Source organism: Carassius auratus, chromosome 5, assembly GCF_003368295.1.
Source record: "Carassius auratus strain Wakin chromosome 5, ASM336829v1, whole genome shotgun sequence".
NCBI lineage: Eukaryota > Metazoa > Chordata > Actinopteri > Cypriniformes > Cyprinidae > Carassius > Carassius auratus.
Window position 1 is genome coordinate 13,191,686 of NC_039247.1, and position 20,067 is coordinate 13,211,752.

Sequence of the window (20,067 nt, forward strand, 5' to 3'; positions counted from 1 at the left end):
GCTGATTGGCATGCCACCATATTCTAATTTGTTAAGATGAATTGGTGGGTTTTTGTTAAATGTGAGCCAAAATCAGCACAATTAAAAGAACCAAAGACATAAACTACTTCAGTCTGTGTTCACTGAATTTATTTAATACACGGGTTTCACAATTACTGAATTGAACTTTTCCTCAACATTCTAATTTATTGATAAGCACCTGTACGTGGTAATGTGGAGTGTGTTCTTAATGTGTCTAAATGTATATAATAAACACTCACTTTTGTGACCCCAATCTGCTCTTTCCTAAACTTTTCCAACGGTTTGATAAGCAAGTCACAGGCATTCTGGACCTGCAAGAGAGAAAGACTGATGAGTACAACTCTGTTTTCATCCAAAAGTCTCTTGCAGTATGTAGAACAAAGTCTTGTCCCTGCTTTTGTTTAGTATATGGAGGTCAGAGTTCAAGTGCTGTCACAATTGAGCAGATAAATGTCTGAGTGACACAAATTTAAGAGCCCGGAGTAGAAAGCATATAGCAGGGTACAAAATGAACTTTGTCACACTGGCCAATGAATTAAGAAATTTAACAACCAAAAAGTTATTTTGGATTTTTCTATATTTCAATATATAAATAAATATATAATTATTTGTTTATATATTATATCATAGCTAATATAATTTCAGCTTCAGCTGTTTTTCCATATCAGCACAAACCACTGCGTCACTCATATCATCATGAGATGTGTGACACAGTTCATCGTAAGTTTATCTAGAGGGATTAATGTAGAAAATATTGATTTCTGCATTGCCATTTAAAAGTTTGGGGTCATTATTTGTTTGTTAAGAAATTCATATTTATTCAGCAAAGGATACATTAAATTAAAGTGACAATAAAGATATAAAGATATATATATATATATATATCCAAATTTTGGACACAAAATTATTGATTTGCTTCATTCATGTCCATGGATTCATTAATCCTGATCTATATTATATAAGGAACAATTGTTTGGGAATTTCCCCTCATAGATGTGGAACTTTTGGGAATAAATCAAACTGTATGTAGCAGCAAATTTCTCTTTCAGTCCTGTCATGCACTTCACTTGATTATGAGTGGGCATTGTTCTCATAAAATGATTACTTAAGCATGTGTCCTAGACCATTAGAGGAAGGAAGAGATCATTTTTCTAATCTGCATCTGGAATTTCCTGTTGTACATGGTAAGGACAGATAAGACGCATAATCAAGCTTGGGTTCTAATGAATTTTCAGGGTTAGGACACAAACATGTTTAACTGGCACTCAGCACAAGAAGGCTAATCTTGAGGAATGTTAATGATTGATATATCTGAGAATCTCAGGTGCTGTTTTTATATGAGTTTAGGTTATGATTGACAGTGTTTTACAAGGGTACAGGAGAAGATATACTCCACCAACCAGCATCATTCGACCTTCTTCCACGTCCTGCAGCAAACCAGCAAACTCTCGAAATGACTCCGCTGTGTAGGTAAAACGTGGTTATATAAGCAACACATACAATTAAAACACATGCGCATGCTTGTACAAAAACTACTGCCAGAGATTGATACAAACATGCAGGCACAGTCCAACACACTCTTTACACATACAAACTCAGCAGAACAGAAATGAAATAATGATGGTAATAAAACAGCAAATACTTCACATAAATGAAACGGACACACTGAGCACCACTCCAAACAGGTTAAAGGGCTGCTGTTGACTCACCAATGTTCATCTCATCGTCAGTCAAAGTGTCACCGATGAAATCGAACTGGAACGACTGAAGGGTCTGAGAGAACTTCTGCACTCCTAGCGAGTACTCTGCAAATGATATCAAAATAGTTTTTGTAGGTTTTGTTATTTGGTCAGAATAAATTGCTGCACAGGAATAATATCAATAGTAAAACATTGTTTGTTTGAACATATGGGCCGCACATGCTAGCAGGTTTAAAGCCAGTCCACCCGGTCCGTCCACATACCAGGGCAACTAACTGAAATTTTGCCAATTAACGTATCTTAAATCTTGTTATTGTAGCTCAAATCATGCTCCCCAGCTAATATGCATTCATGTTCCAGAGGAACCAATCAAACAACGCCTCTACTAATAAGGCAGTTGGCTTTATTAATTGAAAGCTGGGACATTTGTGTTCAAGTTGTCCTGCTCCTCAGCCTTATACTGTCTCTGGCTTCAGCCCAGCCCCCAAAAACACTCTTTATATCAACTCTCAGGTTCACTTAAAACAGAAAGACAACCATGGCCAGGAAATTCAAACTCAAACAACCTTTCACCACATTGCTTGGTTGTTGGCCACTTAACATATGAAGCCATTGATTACTGAACCTCTGAGAAACAATAAAAGCAGCTTCATTGCTAAGTGAAATCAGATGTTGTGGAGCTCAGTGAGGATGGAATTATGCCTCAAACTCTCTACACAAGTTCAGTTCCAGAACACAAACACACACACACACACACACACACAGAGACAGGAAAACAGGCCACAGATGCATTCATCCAAGAGGATCTGACAGTGTTGTAATCGCTGGGACATTCTCCCATGTCAGCCTATAAGGATTAAAAGTGTAGTTCATTGGACAAAACACCATGAAAACAAACCAGTAGTGGGATCTCAGTGGTTCCAGAGAAGAGTTAAATACTAAATAACTTTCCGCTTACGCTCAACACTTCAATCATTTGATCAGAACTACAGTACAAACAGTAATATTGTGAAATATTATTACAATTTCAAATAAAAAAAAGTTCTATGATATATTTTAAAATGTAATTTATGTAACTGATGGCAAAGCTGGATTTTCAGCATCATTAGTCCAGGCTTGAAATGAAACCCCATTAGCACTGGTTGTTCACACCTCAGATTTGAGAAAGACTCAAGAAATGGGCGTGTAAAGCTGTGGGAAAATGACAGCTTAGAGGTCAACTATCATAAACAAATCAAATACATTTTGATACGTTATTCTTAGAAATATAGGCCTTAACAAATCAGTCATTCATTTAACGACTGCACAGTATTTACTCAAAATTAATTCTGTAATATAATAAAATATTCCCATATCTTCCAATATTCTTCATGTAAATATTCTGAAAACATCCAGAAAAGTGAAACTCTGTTTGATTTCAGCCTTATGCTACTGATCAATAGCAATGTGATCCATTCGTCCATCTTTCTCTCTCTAACTCTCGGCCTGAGCTCTGTGCTGTAGGCCTGCCCTGCACCCTCTGTGAAGTGAGCGGTGCTAAAAGAGGAGATGGCTTAAACCATTACATCCCCTCTGATGAAAAGGACACAAAGAGTGTGTTTGTCTAAAGCATGAGGAGCTGGCATGACGGACTACACTCTCTAAAACCCGCCCTGTTCAGCCCTCTGACAAGCACACACGGATCTTAAAAGAGAGCTATTATACTCTCACAATATTAGACTACAAATGATGTAACAGGTGTTTTTGAAAAGCATGACTGCATGCATGACAAAGCATTTGAATCACTGTTTTTACTGCAAGTTATAAATTACTACACCACAGCTGAAGCCAAGAACCACATCCTGGTGAAAGATAACCAGACCTGGCTGAAGAACCGGTTAGTGTAGCTGAAACAGATTACAGAACCCCATAGTGTTTGAATGGGAGGTGCCAAAAAGTGCTGCGTGGAACTATTTGGTCATTAATAGATTTGAAATGACAGCTATTATTTGGCTATTATTGGTTCACGTTCTGTATTGGCAAGCATATTTATTTATGCTTAATATGAAAGCGTCCTCCGTCCTTCTGGAGATCTGTCATTACGTTGATATTCTCTGTTTAGTCAAAACAGGAGCAACTGAACCAAAGAGGTTCCTCATCATTGGAGAAAAGAAAATGCTGAACATCCTGTGTTAAGTTTCATATTAACATAGCGATATTCCTCAAAAAGTGCAAAACTACTACATGAATGCAGGAAGTAAGCATTTCGAAACCTCTTAGTCAGGTCATATGACTTTAGACACTGCAGAAACCCAAGAGCAAATTTATGAAGCATCGAAAATACATTTTGGTCCAAAAATATCAAAAACTGCGACTTTATTCATCATTGTCTTCTCTTCCGGGTCTGTTGTGAGAGAGTTCAAAACATAGCAGTTTGTGATATCTGGTTCGCTAACGAATCATTCGATGTAACCCGTATCTTTTTGAACCAGTTCACCAAATCTAACTGAATTGTTTTAAACGGTTCGCGTCTCCAAAACGCATTTATCCACAAATGACTTAAGCTGTTAACTTTTTTAATGTGGCTGACACTCCCTCAGAGTCAGAATAAACCAATATCCCGGAGTAATTCATTTACTCAAACAGTATACTGACTGAACTGCTGTGAAGAGAAAACTGAAGATGAACACCGAGCCGAGCCAGATAACGAATAAAAGACTGAATTGTTCTCGAGTCAAGAACCGTTTCTGTCAGACGATTCGAGAACCGAGCAGCTGATGATACTGTGCATGTGTGATTCAGCGTGAAGCAGACCGACACACAGGGCGTCTAAACCGGAATTATTCTTTGGTGATTGATTCTGAACTGATTCTGTGCTAGTGTTATGAGGGCGGGTAAACCGAAGGCTTGAATCAAGGGCAATCATCGCCTATGACGCCGTTACGTCGAGCGCAAAAGAACCAGTGAACTGTTTTCTTCAACCGATTTATTGAATCGAACTGTCAGAAAGAACTACTGGTGATCCGAAAACCGATGCAACCGGTTCATGACTCGTGAATGAGTCAATCTTTCGTTTGTTATCTGGCTCGGCTCATTGTTCATCTTCAGTTCTCTCTTTGCAGCAGTTCAGTCAGTGTACTGTTTGAGTAAATGAATTACTCCGGGATATTGGTTTGTTTGAACTCAGAGGAAGTGTCAGCCACTTTAAAAAAGTTAACAGCTTAAGTCATTTATGGATTAATGCGTATAGGAGACGCGAACCGTTTAAAATGATTCATCAAAAAGATTTGGTTACATCGAATGATTAGTTCACGAACCGGATATGACAAACTGCTTTGTTTTGAACTCTCTCTCACACAGACACGGAAGAGAAGACACTGCTGAATAAAGTTTGTTATTTTTGGACCAAAATGTATTTTCAATACTTCAACAAATTCTAGCTGACCCTCTGATGTCACATGGACTACTTTGATGATGTTTTTCTTACCTTTCTGGACATGGACAGTATACCGTTCACACAGCTTCAGTGGAGGGACTGAGAGCTCTCGGACTAAATCTAAAATATCTTAAACTGTGATTAGAAGATAAACAGAGGTCTCACGGGTTTGGAATGACATGAGGGTGAGTTATTAATAATCATTTTGATTTTTGGGTGAACTAACCCTTTAATGGCTCAGCATTCTGCTTTTGAAGTGCTTCGCTCTGATGTATAAAGCAAGGATTATGGTTAGTTAAATTAGTATCTTGCGTACTCCCACAGGCAAAATAAAAAACTCTATCAGCATTTCTGTTTTTAGAAAACTTGTGCATTTATGACTTCCCTTGAAATTAGGGAAGGAAGCCTGAGAAGCTCTATATAGGAGATAAAGTAATGCTGAATCATCAAATTATCACTGACAAGACCAGCTGTCAAATCTTCTGTCCAAACTCAGGCAGTGAAATTTGGATGGAAAAACTGAACACCGATCAGCTAATACTCTCCGATAGGTCAAGTAATCACCTGGCAATGAATGACACAGTGTTCTTTATGTAATATAATAATAAAGTAATAATTAATTAATTTAATATTCTTTGTTTATTTAATACACTTTGTTTAAAAAAATTCACAGGGTATTTTATTTAATCTGCTTAATCGCTCCATACATAATAACATAACTAGACAAACTGTGTTAACTAAAGAATCATGCAAAAAGGTTTTAACATACAAGTTAATAAGGCTGTAATAGTTTCATGATTGTATTATTTTAATATTTTCTATTAATGTCCATGAACAGGCCTGAAAATCACACTTTAAAAACAATCCCAGCTATTTCCCTGAACCCTAAAGACAATGAGGCCCAGATATGAGCGATGCACTGGGATACCTACAGCTACAGCTATAAACACTATTATATCAATATCTACAATCACTGTAATACAGGCTAGCTCTTTTGAGTTTGGCTCATCATTAAGCACAAGCTTCTGCTTAAAGTGCATTGTTTATAGTGATATTTCCTCTTTTATTAACAAGGAACAGTGGTGGTAGAGAAGGGATGCGGTCCTAGAAACTTTCCATTTTGTATTATGCTGCTTCACAACACTTCAGAGATAAGCCAAACAACAGAAGAGAAAGGAGGAAGAGAGACATATCATCTATAGTGGTATGTACGGATGTGGTATGTATCTCTCTCTCTCTCCTGCAGTTCGAGGATGCAAAGTGCCTCGGTTGACTTCTATGAGATAAGCAGAATAGTGAGAAAGGATGATAGTTGATATATCGGAGTTCACATGACTACTGGCTCTCCTCCACTTGTAATAATCTTATTGACACTTTCATACCATCTCTAAACTTCCATTTACTAATTTGGAAAAAGAAAGGTGCCTGCTATAAATAAATCAACAGTGTCCTAAAAGGGCTTGCCAGCATCTCTGAGAGGGGGGTCTTCAGAGAGCTGCTCACCATCTGCCAGATCACTCCCTCTCCTTTCTCACAATCTCCTTAAAAACTAACCAGGGACCCACAAGAGAAAGCTCATGCAGAAAGCCTTACAAATGTAACTAAATATATTTCTTGCATTAAAACACAATTATGCACTTCTTTATTACACGTCTTAATTCGTCTTCTCTCCATCCACCTCCCCCAGAGAAGAGCAGTTTACCTTTGATCGCGTTGATCACATTGTTCCCGTCCTTGATGACATCCTTTAGGAACTTGTTGGTTTTTTCCAACTCGTTTTCGTAGCATTTCAATCTCTCTCTGAAATCTGGACTGTCGGAGTAACAGTCGCTGAACTCGAGTGGAGGATGTCCCATTCTCTTCAATGAAGATAACCGGCCTTTTGTTGTAAGTAAAGTACGCAAACCACGACAAACGTGCCTTTTGATCACTCGAAGGTGACCGGGTGGATTTCGATTAGTAGGTTTCGATAAAGTTCCACATTTTTGACATAATGGATAAGATGCAGTTGTAAATAATAATCAAAAAAGCTATAATCCAGCGCTCCAGTGGTGACTGTCTCCGTGAGCGCTCGGTATTGCTAACTTAAGTCAGTCGAGCAATTTGAGTCGCAAAGTAAAATGTAAAAGTGCTGATAAAGGAAGCATTTGTATTTCAATACTTTTCCTTGTTTTGGGAGCGGAGGGACTGAAAAATGCGGGCAGGGCTACATACTGAGTACTCCCACATCATTGGACGGCAAAATGTCATTAGTTGAGGTTGAGAAGGGTGTTCGTGCACAACCGTAGGGCTGCAGTTTCAGGACTGCATTTCTAGGACCGCGTTTCCAGGACCCTAGATTTCTTGTAATAGCGCCATCTACCGAATTGGATGATATAGTGGAGACTGCAGTTTCAGCACCGCTTAGCAACGTTTGTATTAATAAATAAATTATTATTATTCAATTATTATTTATTGTATAAATAAATCTCAGGAACATTTATTTATTTTTCCAGTTGTGATTTTTTTATTACAACATGTGTAATACCTGCTTTGAGTTAACAACTTTAAACAAATTAATGTACATTTAAACTATAAATGAAAAATGTATTTCACTCTTTATACAAAAGTGGAATACCTTAAACGTCTTTCTTTAAATATACTGTATATTTATTAACCCCCTTTAAGTTTAAGTAATTAGCTCATTATCAGGTGAAATAAAGATGGGATCAGCAGTCACTAAATTACAGCCATATATTTTATAGGTTGTATAGAGGCAAGACATAAGACTCAAGAATGATTCAAGAACTTATATATATAACAAATATTGTGATGCAACCAGGCAGTCAGTGTCTAATTAAGAAAACATATTTATACTTAATATGGTAAAACAATGAGCATTAAACAAGTGTTCAGGTTAATACAGTTAGCTACAGGCAAATCTCACATTTCACATCAACATCATCTTTATAAGTTTAATTAATGTGCTGGCTGGATACAGTTATTAGGCAAATGTTTAACTAAATCATGGCCGCTAATAAATCATTAATAAACTAGCACACGAATTCTTAATACGTGGGACTTAATTATTAATTCATAGTTAGCAGATCTAAATTTGCATCGTTTTAACGTTATAAAATAAAACCTAAATTTCAAATAGTTACTGCACACTTTGCTGTCATGTCGTCCATCTTACATGGATGTTCTCAGTAAACCAATTCTGTAGGTTTTTTTTTTTTTTTTTTTTTTTTTTTTTTTTTTTTTTTTTTTTATTCAGTTCCATCACACAAATGATTAACGTGAACAGAAAAACATTGCACATCTCAAAGCATGCAAAATAACTGCGGCAACAACAAACAATTACAATTAAATTTAAACTTACATATAAACAGACAAATAAGAATACAAAAAAAAGATACAAATTAAATAAATAAAAAATAAAAACTGCATTAGGGCAATTACATAAATTTGAAAAGCTTTAGAATTTGTATTGTTTTTAAAAGCTTCTTGTTTTGTGATCTTATATTAGAAAGGGTTTCAAAATATATTTTAAGATCAGTGTTACAAAATGTAATATATGATGGTTTCTTTTGAAATACTTTTGACTTATGAATATAATACTTTGCTAAGATAATTAATAGATTAATAATATACATATGTTTATCAGAAATAGATGGGTTTTGATAACAAAGTAAAATATCATGAGGTTCTAAATTAAGGACTTTGTTTATTTTTTTTGTTATGTCTATTTTAAAGTCAACCCAAAAAGAAATAGACCAAGGGCAATAGAAGAATAAATGTTCAATATCCTCAACAGATGCATTACAAAAGGTACACTTATCACAAACACTATGAATGTATCTGCTAACAACTGCATTTACAGGATAACATCTGTGAATAATTTTGTAAAGTACTTCTTTTACTTTATTAGAAATTACATATTTATATGGCAGCATCCAAATGTTGCGCCAAGATATACAGTGAGGTTTAAGCCATTTGGATTTACATGGAGGACTGGATCCAACATTAAGGGAGTTTCTTATAAAACTATTATTAAAACGCTTGTCAAAAATAGAGAGACCATTTACAAAAAGTTGGAGATTTTGTTGGCTTGTATTATTGATATTTACATCAGAGGATTTGGTTAAAATTAGTATGCCATTAGGAATAGCCTTGATTACTTTGTTAAACTCTTTTTCACTAACAAAAAAGCCATATCTTGTAATAAAATTAGGATAAGTGTAGAAGTGCCCATTATTGTCAATAAGCTGGTTTACAATTAATATGTTATGCCGAACCCAATTCTCCATATATAATGACTTGTTACTATGAGTGATATTACCATTGTTCCAAATAAAACACCTACTAGGAGAAAAATTATGTTTGTACAAAAGTGACCAGTAAAGCAATGCTTGTTTGTGATAATTGGCCAAGGCAATGGGGAGTTTACCAGTTATATAAGGGCACTGCAGCAAAAAATTTAAACCCCCAAGTTTTTCAAATAAATAATATGGGACAATGTTGAAAATACTTGTCTGATTTTTTAAAAAGTTTTTAAGCCAGTTAATTTTTAAAATTTGGTTGAAAATTGTAAAATTAAGAACATTTAACCCACCATCAGATAGTTTATTAATAAGAACACTTTTTTTAACTTTATGAGGCTTGTTTCTCCAGATGAAATTAAAGAGAATTTTATCCATTTGTGAGCATATAACCTTTGGGGCATTAAGTGAAGACAGGAGGTATGCTGCTCTCGAAAGACCTTCTGCTTTACTTAATAAAATTCTTCCCTGAATAGAAAGATCTCTTGCCAACCATGAATTATACCTCTTTTGCATTTTTTCGATAATGGGTATAAAGTTTGAGTTGACCATTGCATCAGTATTTTTAGAGATTTTGATACCCAAATAGTTTACCATGCTCTTAACAGGAATATTACATACAGTGGATAAGTTGTTATTTTTGAGCTGTAGGATCTCACATTTAGATAGATTTAAATTCAATCCAGAGAATTTTGAAAAATTATCAATGATATTCAAAGCCAGAGGTACCTCAGAACTATCACTAAGAAAAACTGTTGTGTCATCAGCAAGTTGCGATATTTTGACTTGTCTTTCATTAACTGTAATACCTTTGAAGGAATGTTGATTTATCATATTACTTAAAACTTGAGCTACAACCAAGAAAAGGAATGCAGAAATTGGACAACCCTGTCGGATACCTCGGTTTATTTCAAATCTAGGAGATGTTCCATTGGCAAGTTTAATAGAACTATTGCTACCACAGTACATAGTTCTTACACTTTTTATGAAATATTGTCCAAAACCAAAGAATTTTAACGAATCAAAAATAAATGTATGGCTTACAGTATCAAAAGCTTTTCTAAAATCGAGAAAAAGTATTAAAGGGTCTCCATTTAATAAATTACTATACTGCACTAAATCAATAACTAAACGAATATTAGAGGAAATGTGACGACCTTTCATGAATCCACACTGAGTTTCATCAATAATCTCATTTAATGCATTTTTCATACGTTTTGCAAAAATGGATGCCATTATCTTATAATCATTATTTAATAATGAGATAGGACGCCAATTTTCTAATAAAAGGATATCTTTTTGATGCTTGGGGATCAAGGTGATAACACCTTGTTTAAGTGATGTAGGTAAGGATTCCTTGTCGATGGCCTCTTCATATACTGCTAACAGGAATTTAGATATATCATTTATAAAAACTTTATAAAATTCTGATGTAAGCCCATCGTTTCCAGGGGATTTGTTGTTTTTAAGAGCTTTTATACAAAATTCTATTTCATTTAGAGAAAGGTCTTGAGAACACTCGGTTTTACTTTCTAAAGACAATGTTTTTGGACTTATAATTGTTTTAAAAAGAATTGCATTGTCTTGATCCTCTCCTAAAGAATAAATATCTGTGTAATATTTCGAGACAAATTCAGAAATCATGCCTTGGTCCTCAGTAACAGTACTGTTAATTTTTAATTTTTTTATTAAGTTTATTTCTGCATTCCTTTTCTCAAGACTAAAAAAGTATTTGCTGTTTCTTTCACCTTCTTCCATCCATTTCCTTCTAGATCTTACAAAGGCGCCTCTGGCTTTTTCTTGATAAATAGAGTCTAATTCTTTCTGTAAATTTTCTAAATCATCACTATTTGATGGGTGGGTAGGTGACTGAGTTAAATTTGAAATCTCTTTTATTATGTCTTGAATACGTGTTCTTTTTTTCATGGCCAACTTTTTCCCAAATTGAATGCTACATTTTCTTATTTCAAACTTTAGCAGTTCCCAAACTGTGCCATATTCCTTTCTGATTTGTGCCTGTGTCCAGTATTTATTTATTAATGTTTGGATATGCTCCACATAATCTTGATGGTGCAAAAAGGAATTATTTAATTTCCAATAGCCTGCATTTCTACAATTACATTGGACAACTTCAAATTTAATGTTTAAAGTTAAGACTCTGTGATCAGTGAGAATAGCAGGGGATATTTTAGTTTGCAAAACATTTTGTTCTAATTCTGAGGAAATTAGCCAAAAGTCAATTCTCGATTGCTGAGTCATTTGCTTATTGCTCCATGTAAATTGTCTAACAAAGGGATTTCTATATCTCCATATGTCTATGAGAGCTAAATTATTGCAAAAATTCTGGAGGTTGTTATTTTTATTAAAGACTCTTGGGGGGAATCTATCTAGAGCATTGTCATGAACCATATTAAAATCTCCACCGATAATTACCTTTGCCCTTGGAAATTTAGTTGAGAGAATATTTACATTTTCTTCTATAGTGTCCAACAGATTTTGATTCAGAACACAGGAATTATATCCATATATGTTGCATAATATAAACATATTACTGCCGATTTCAATAACTAAAATTACCCAATGACCTTTGACATCACACTGGTTATAAAGAATTGCCCCTCTAAATTTGCCTTTCAAAGTGATCACACCAGCTGAATGGTTAGTTCCATGTGTTAACCAGAGCTCATCACCCCACTGGTTCTTCCAAAACAAAACGTCCTCTGCACTTGAGTGGGATTCTTGTAAAAAAATAAAATCTGCTTTCATTTCTTTGCAAAACAAAAATATCGCTTTTCTTTTTACAATATCTCGAATGCCCTTTACATTAAGAGAGATAAGTGATAACTCCATTGTGAAGTAACAACAGGAGATAAGAGAACAGAAGTATGTAGAGGGTTTGAACTATCCTCAGGGTACTGTATCAGAACAGACTTAACACTGTAATTCTTGAAACAGGTTCAATAAATTATAAATAGCCTACAATTTAAAATTTACATTTTAGCATAGGTTATGAACAACAGCAATAACAAAGAACTTCGTTGACTTAAATTTAAGCAAAACGAAATAAAGATATTTGTATGTAGGAATTACTCTAAACGGACTATTAGTTCATCCGCCTTGTTCAGTTTATCTTTTGGCCTTCCACGTCCAGCTTGATCTCTATGCCTTCAATGAAAGCTTTGGATCCGATATAGTAAGCTTTCTTGTTGTCTTCACGTGCTTTCTTCACATGTGGCCACAGAAGCGATCGTTTGTCCTTTTCATCTTTGGTCAAATCCTCTACGAAGCGAAGCTTGCGTTGTTTCAGGAATTCGCTGTTTTTGGCATTCCTCCATACGGCATCTCGCACAGATCGCAACGCGAACAGAATAATAACGGCACGAATCCTACCTGGCTGCGGTTTGCCGAGCCTATGAGCAATGTCAATGACATCAAATCCCTTCCGACAAGATTCTGGAGAAACGGCGTTGCAAATTTCAAGGACTTTCGCTTTTATGTCTTCGTTTGGTTGTTCAGAAAGACCATAGAGGCGCAGGCTCCAGCGTCTTTTGTAGCGTTCAGCATCAGCAATTCGCTCTTCCAGAGTGATAAGCGATTTCTGTTGCTGTGCAATCTTCTCAGCGATCTTAGTTTTGTCATTCTTAAGATCTTGAATCTCCACGTACATGTGATTTAAAGATGTTTTGAGATCCTCAATTGAGTTTGAGTTGGTAGTTATCATTTTCTCGAGCGAGTCTGCCCTTTGATTAATTTTCAGGGTAAGGGCAGTGATAATATTTTCCTGTAACTCAGACAGGGAAGGCTCACCTTTGTTTCTCTTCGGCATGGGGCTGCTTAGTGGAGTGTCAGGAGCTGGAGGAAGAATTATTGGTAGGTCACCTGAAGACGAATCAGTAGGCGGTGAGTCTGTGGCAGAAGATGAGTAGACGTGATCTAATATCAATTTCTTTCGTTTATCTTTGGCGCTCATCGTTGACTTGTTGACAAGGCCGTTATGGCTCTGTCTCTTACACAGCGGATATTAAGTGCTTCTTACTGAATGAAATGGAACGATTATTAGACAATATTGCGAAATTGTTTCAAGATTTCTTTCTTTTAAATAAAATAGACTACAAAATGTTTTTCTAAGAGGATAGAAGCCAAAACCCCACAGAGCGTTTCAACATACGTCTGTGTCGGTCGCCATCTTGTTTCGACCCCACCAATTCTGTAGGTGGCGCTGTCACAAATTAAAAACTAGCGTCCTGGATGTATTGTTTATATGGGACGTACCGTTTCCTTCCTCTGGGGGGCGCTTGAGGATTAACAAAAAGAAATGAAGTTGCATTGAAATATTAGGGTGCATTTCGTTGTACTGCACTCAATATATACACTTAGTATAACCGTTTAAATCTATTATTTGAAACTATTGGTATTTGAAATACAAATAGAAACGTGCGCCTAGAAATTATATGAAATTGTTAAATTGGGATCATGAAAGTCAGCAATCATAAACGACTATGATTGGTTTAACCTGAGCAGCGCGTTGAAAAGTAACACTTTTAACGTGACATTCCGTTAAAGTGTCACGTCAGCACTGATCTAGACAAAAACATTGCAGCTTAAATAGTGAAAGTGGGAGGTTTAAATAGCCAGTGCTTTGAAGTATATAGTTAATAATTTAAATAAAATAAATAAGAGACAACATCCGTGTCACTAAGCCTAAACTCACAATGAGGCTGACGCTCTTCATAGAGTTGAATGCATTTTTTCATTGTGATATGCAGCTAAAACATATGGCATAGTGTACGTTAACGATACGTAAAACCTTTAACGTGTTCATTTAACTTCTAATAAAATTAATAAAATATAAATAAATTAATAAAATATATAACTGATACAAACATTTCGTTTAGTTATTTTCGGTTTATGATAACAACAATAATAATAAAAATTACAATTATTATTATTATTATCTATTATTATCCTCTTTTTTTGTAACAAAATGTACAATATTTTACAAAAACATGCCAGAGTGTACAAATCACTGTTCAATTAATCAAAACTGTATGTTCGTGAAATATATTACAGGTTTTCTTTGCTTTTTTTATTAACAATGTGCCACGAACTGGTGAGTATTATTATTATTATTAATATTTATCCTTTTTATTATTATTATTGTTATTATTTATCCGCTTAGTGGCACGTTGGCGTTTTTGACGTCATACGTCCGATGACGTGCCCGTATCCGTGTGAAGATGGCGGAAGTGGAAGAGTCAAGTAAGCGTATGGTAAGGGACCAAACATGCTTTTAAACGCTTAAACATCTTTAAAACACGTTGTCAGCTTTTTCGTGGAGTTTTTGTTTTTGTCTGTATGGTTACCGATCCTGAATGGAAGCTGGAGAATATGTAAATGTGTCAGTAAAGCTCTTCAATACCTGTAAACGCAGATGGTCGTTTCTCAGCTCTAAACAACTTTTACTACATTAAACGAGTTTTTAAAACATCGGCCTAATCTCCGTACTAACAGATTTGCTGTTTTCTTTTCTTTTTTTTTGTGGTAAACAGGAGTACGCGTTTTATCGCTCATTCTTACCAAACTATGTAAACAGTGATGGTGGAAAATCATCTGCGACCTGAACTCTCCTTTCAATCCCTTTACGTTCAGATGATCATCAGTATATAACCTATATCTTGTAACACTGTCACTTTAATCATCCAGTAATTTAACCGACTGTTGTTTTATTCTTGTTTAATTGAAATGCTTTTGACTGCTGCTGCTTCTTACTAAATGAGCTGACTGTTCAGTTGGTTTAACTGTCTCTTAGTATGAAGAAAACAAACACACTAGTACACATTATGTTAATGTTAATATTGAGTTAATTCGATGTTAGTGCTTTTCGTTTGTCATAATTATATTTATTTGCTTTGTTTAAGAAGCCAATCAACACACAGACCACCAGTGGACCACATTTTTAGAGTCAATGGCATAGATGAATGTGAACTGCATGCAAAGTGTTCTGGGTATCTGGATTTGCCATTAATGATTTACACAGTCCATCTTCATGTCACAGTTTGCAGGTTTGTCTGACATCTCAATCTCGGAGGACATACCAGTAGAGGGAGATATATCTGTGCCGGTCCGCTCCCAGAACGCTGACGATGATTTCTCAACACTGGATGAGCCTGTCAAAGACACTATTGTGAGTGAAACCATTTGTTACAGGGAAGAGACTGATATATTGCACTAAATAAATACATAATGCACATTTGTTCAAATATTTAGTGTGGATGTGAGGGCAAAGATTCTGAGTGCACCAGTGTTGTTATTCATAACAATGTTCTTTCGTGGGAAGAAGGAGGCGGGAACCGGCGGACAATCAAATAAGCTTTAATAATAAAATAAAGACGAAACAAAAACCAAACACAACTAAAATCCAGGCCTAGTCCTCTCTTGTCCTTCACTGTCATCGCTCCTCTTTTGTATCCTTCCATCTCCTCCCTGGGACTCGAGACCAGTGGGTCGAGCAGGTGTCCCTCATTTCCAATCACTCCACCGGCTTCGCTCTGTCCCCACGGTTCTCGGCCCTGCCCCACTTGTCACATACCCCCATTACCCCTTGCAGGCCGGGGTGCACCCACAAGACTTCACTCTACTCCACCCTCCCCAGGAGATGGAAGGATTAGGTGCGACAGAGACGAGAGACGAGAGGGGGGAGAGAGGACCCAGTTATTTAACCGAAATAAATATGGTTAAGTGGAAGTACTAAAATCACTAAAAAAGGAAAATAAAATAAATATTTTAAAGAAATGACAAAAGCACACAATCACATGACTAAAACTTAAAGTAAACTAAAATGAAAACGGGAAATATAAAAAGGCTAACATAAACTATTCATAAATATAATAGTATATAATGATACTGAAATAACACTGGATTGCACATTTAACAGTAGTTCTGTCTGAGTTTAAGCAGCGTTTCTCACCGTCTCTTTGCTCTGTTTGGTCTCAGCTGAGAGATCTGAGAGCCGTTGGACAGAAGTTTGTCCATGTGTTGTACCCCAAGAAAAGTTCTGCACTACTCAAAGACTGTGAGTCTGACATTTACGTTTCATCAGTTGCTGCTCACACATCAATCACAGATTCCATGAAAGATGTGGATGCTAAATGTTCAGCAGCTGTCTAATTAAGTGCACCTATGTGTTCTTTTAGGGGACTTATGGGGACCTCTCCTCCTGTGTGTCACTCTGGCCTTGTGAGTATTAACGCTGTCAGATCAGTCCCGGTAAGAACTATTGTCACGATGCCTGCAACAAATATAATATATTTATAATATTGTCTGAACTAGGATGCTGCAGGGTGGCTCTGCTGACAGTGGGGACGATGGCAGGCCACAGTTTGCAGAAGTCTTTGTCATCATCTGGTTCGGTTCTGTAATCATAACTCTCAACTCCAAACTCCTGGGAGGAACAATGTGAGTAAACAGTCAGATTTTCATTTATATAATATTTTGCTTGCATAAAAGAGAGCACCTCAGATCTTCATTTTGGAGGAAGTGTTGAGTTCTTTTGGTTTTCAATGTTGTCAGTTTATTTAGTCTGTAACTGAATATGCACATTAACAGGGTTTCCGCTGGTCCTTAAAAACTCTTCAATTTGGTTGTATCAAGTAGAAAGTAGATTCAGAACAGATAGATTTGATCACTTAATTGAATAAATGTTCATATAGGATCATATTAAAAGTATAATTGAAAGTATAATATAGTCATTTTAATCTGTCTTAAATTTTGAGAACAATAGAAAAAGGTTTGACCCCGTAATGACCCCCTAATGCCCAGCGTTTCAAATTTGAGCACGTTCAGAATTTCAGGACATGGTGTCACTAGACACATAGAAAAACAATATTTCAAAAAGAAGTAAATAAGATATTGATATCTGATGCTTAAAACTGTGGCACTTGATATGCAACTCTTGTCTCACAAAAACTGTGATAAATTTCAGATTGTCAGACTTGATTTTTACTGATTAGCAGTCTTGAATAATTTTTAAAATCAAGTTCCATCCTACAGTTTTTTTTTCTCTTCTTTCTTTCTTTTTTTTAAAATCATCTTTCGTTTATGAGACTTTTACATTACAGAAAGAGATGATAACCCTTGTGCTGCTTAACATCTGCAGGATTTTGACCTGTATAAAGAGAACCCCTCTTCCACCAGTGTTCATTACCACAGTAATGTTTGTTTGTTCATTTTTTAGTAACATGAGTTTGGCTGAATTTGCGAATTGTTCATTAGCTTCTTCTAGACAACTAAGAGTGCATAATAATTACAGCGAAGTTTGAGCACATTACTGAAACCATGTCATTGACTAATTTACTCACGTTTTGTCTGTACAGATCATTTTTCCAGAGTCTGTGTGTGTTGGGATACTGTATTCTTCCTCTGACTGTGGCCATGATAGTTTGCCGTATCGTTCTTCTGGGATCTATAAGCAGCATCAGTTTTGTTGTCCGTCTCATAGTTGTCACAGCCTCCTTCTGCTGGTCAACGTTTGGTAAGAATCAAAATCATTTTTCCGTTTCAGCAATCCCAGAATACTAAAGGCCTGAGACGGTTCTAATTAAATAATGTTAAATAAATGTTATAAGAAAAAACGTTTAGAATCGATTTGTTGTCTGCTGGTGCACCAGATGAGCCTGATTGGCTGACTTGCTTCTCAGGAAGTGCGTGCAGCCACCACCAGGAGGCACTACAGACTCATTCATTGTTTTTTTGTTTTTAATAATAAAAAATAAAAAAAAACATACTTTTATACACTGAAAATGACCCGATTGAAAATTGCAAAATAATAATAATAATTAAAAAACTGCAATAACATTATTCATAAAAGAATAGCCTAGTCGTGACCAGTATTGTTTTAGTATTATTTATATATTAGTTCATATTTATTTAATTAGCTCTCATTTTTATTTTCAAGTTTCCTTTTAATTTTAGTTTAATTGTGTTATGTGCCTTTGCTATTTTTATTGTTTATAAATATATGTGTTGGTGTGTATAAATATATATATATATATAGAGATAGATAGATAGATAGATATAACTTTAATTTATTTATAGTTAGTTTTAGTGTTTAAACTTATTTAAGCTAGTTGCCAAGGCAGCATTTCAGGTTTCATCTCAGATTTATAATTGTTTTATTTCAGTTACCGTAATTTTTTTGTTATGGTTTAGTTTTAGTTAACAGTAACAAAAAAAAAAAAGAGAAAGGAAATCTGCAGTTACTGCTCAGATTGCTCGATTTTGTGTCATGACACTCATTGTGTCTCTCTTGTACACACAGTATTGAGGGGGCTTCAGTGAGATCTGAGCTCATGTCTATATGTGTGTCTTTTATTTACAGCCTCCACAGCATTTCTTGCAGACAGCCAACCGGCCAATAGAAAAGCCCTGGTCGTGTATCCAGTGTTCCTGTTCTACTTCGTAATTGGCTGGATGATCCTGACATTTTCGCCTTCTCCTTAGCACACATATACCATATGCCAATTGCAAAATGAATTCCTCCCCTTCGATAAGAAAACCAGCAGACTGTCAGGGAGCTGGCCGGTGATTGGCCTGCCCTAGAATGAGGCGGAGCATTTTGATGGACAGTAAGGGATTATTACATAGATACCACTCCCCCTCATCCCTCATTCACAGTTGGATGAGAGGGGAGAAAAGGAACGGAGGACACTAATTCTTCAGTTAACATTAGCCTATATGTTTTCATTAGATGAATGTTTTGTTGTGTGAGGAATGTCAGTGCCCTTCTGAGCAGCTCCCAACATTACTGTGTGTTGTGTGTCTCGTGTGTGGATGTTTGCTCAAGTGTAGTGACTGTGAGTGTGCATGCATTTGTTTTTGTGTCTGACTGAGCATTGTCTCTGTTGGGAGAATTATTCCGCTATCATCAGGCCGCACATTCACATTTGTCCCCTCACATTGTTGCGCACAAATGTTTCTTGTCTTTGGTGTTTTCTTTTTAGTTCTGAATGATTTTTGGGCTTACATTTATTTTATGTTGGTGAAAGTTAGTACATTCCTGAAGAAAATAAACATGGACTTTAATAAGTACTACATAGGCTGTATGTTCTCTGTATTTTTTCACACAGAAAATGAAAAACGTATCTTCAGGTTAAATTGGAAGTGCTGTTTCTCTCTATATTAATTTGGTTTGTCACTAAAACCGTATTTTCACACGCATCTTGTTGTCTGTCTGACAAGACAAAGACTGTCTTCCCATTCACAATCTTTCCTCATATAAAGACACACATCAGCAATGTGTCATTCTGTTTCCCACACATTGAAAAACACACACACACAGACAGAGAGAGAGTTTTCACTCTCTCTCTCTCTCTCTCTCTCTCTCTCTCTCTCTCTCTCTCTCTGCCGCTCTATGTGATAGTAGTTCTAATTAGACTTTCTTGTAAGTCTAAAAAAAGACTTTAATTTTCACTCCTAATGCATAGCAGCACCTGAACCATAAGGTGTTAGAAGACTGCAGTGTTTTCTTCTGACCTTTGTATGTCTGTATCCAACTGTGTTGTGCTTGCTCACCTGTGCTGCTGTCATTTTGTTTTTATTCGTTTCTTTAGGATTTTTTTTCTTGTCATGTTGG

General features: G+C 35.9%; 2 protein-coding genes across 2 annotated transcripts in view; one reads left to right on the forward strand and one right to left on the reverse strand.

The window, feature by feature from the left end:
* The window catches only part of ophn1 (oligophrenin 1), a 33,992-nt gene extending 26,578 nt beyond the window's left edge, over positions 1–7,414 (reverse strand). The window contains exons 1-4 of the mRNA XM_026248888.1: positions 6,839–7,414; positions 1,731–1,826; positions 1,422–1,483; positions 261–332 (exon numbers count right to left, since the gene is read on the reverse strand). Of these exons, the coding sequence (XP_026104673.1) occupies positions 261–332; positions 1,422–1,483; positions 1,731–1,826; positions 6,839–6,992 (384 nt within the window). The 5' untranslated portion in view covers positions 6,993–7,414. The remainder of the gene's footprint in view (positions 1–260; positions 333–1,421; positions 1,484–1,730; positions 1,827–6,838) is intronic.
* Positions 7,005–19,528, forward strand: LOC113076236 (protein YIPF6-like). Its single transcript, XM_026248896.1, has 8 exons — positions 7,005–7,023; positions 14,617–14,707; positions 15,493–15,621; positions 16,431–16,509; positions 16,631–16,673; positions 16,767–16,892; positions 17,810–17,967; positions 18,814–19,528. Exons 2-8 carry the CDS (start codon positions 14,675–14,677, stop codon positions 18,933–18,935), a joined length of 690 nt encoding a protein of 229 aa, XP_026104681.1. The 5' UTR covers positions 7,005–7,023; positions 14,617–14,674; the 3' UTR covers positions 18,936–19,528.
* Positions 19,529–20,067: the final 539 nt, after the last annotated feature.

Coding starts and splice junctions, on each gene's coding strand:
- LOC113076236 (XM_026248896.1), top strand. CDS start 14,675: ATGGCGGAAGTGGAAGAGTCAAGTAAGCGTATG. Junction 15,622..16,430: donor AGCCTGTCAAAGACACTATT/GTGAGTGAAACC, acceptor GTTTGGTCTCAG/CTGAGAGATCTGAGAGCCGT. Junction 16,510..16,630: donor TTCTGCACTACTCAAAGACT/GTGAGTCTGACA, acceptor GTGTTCTTTTAG/GGGACTTATGGGGACCTCTC.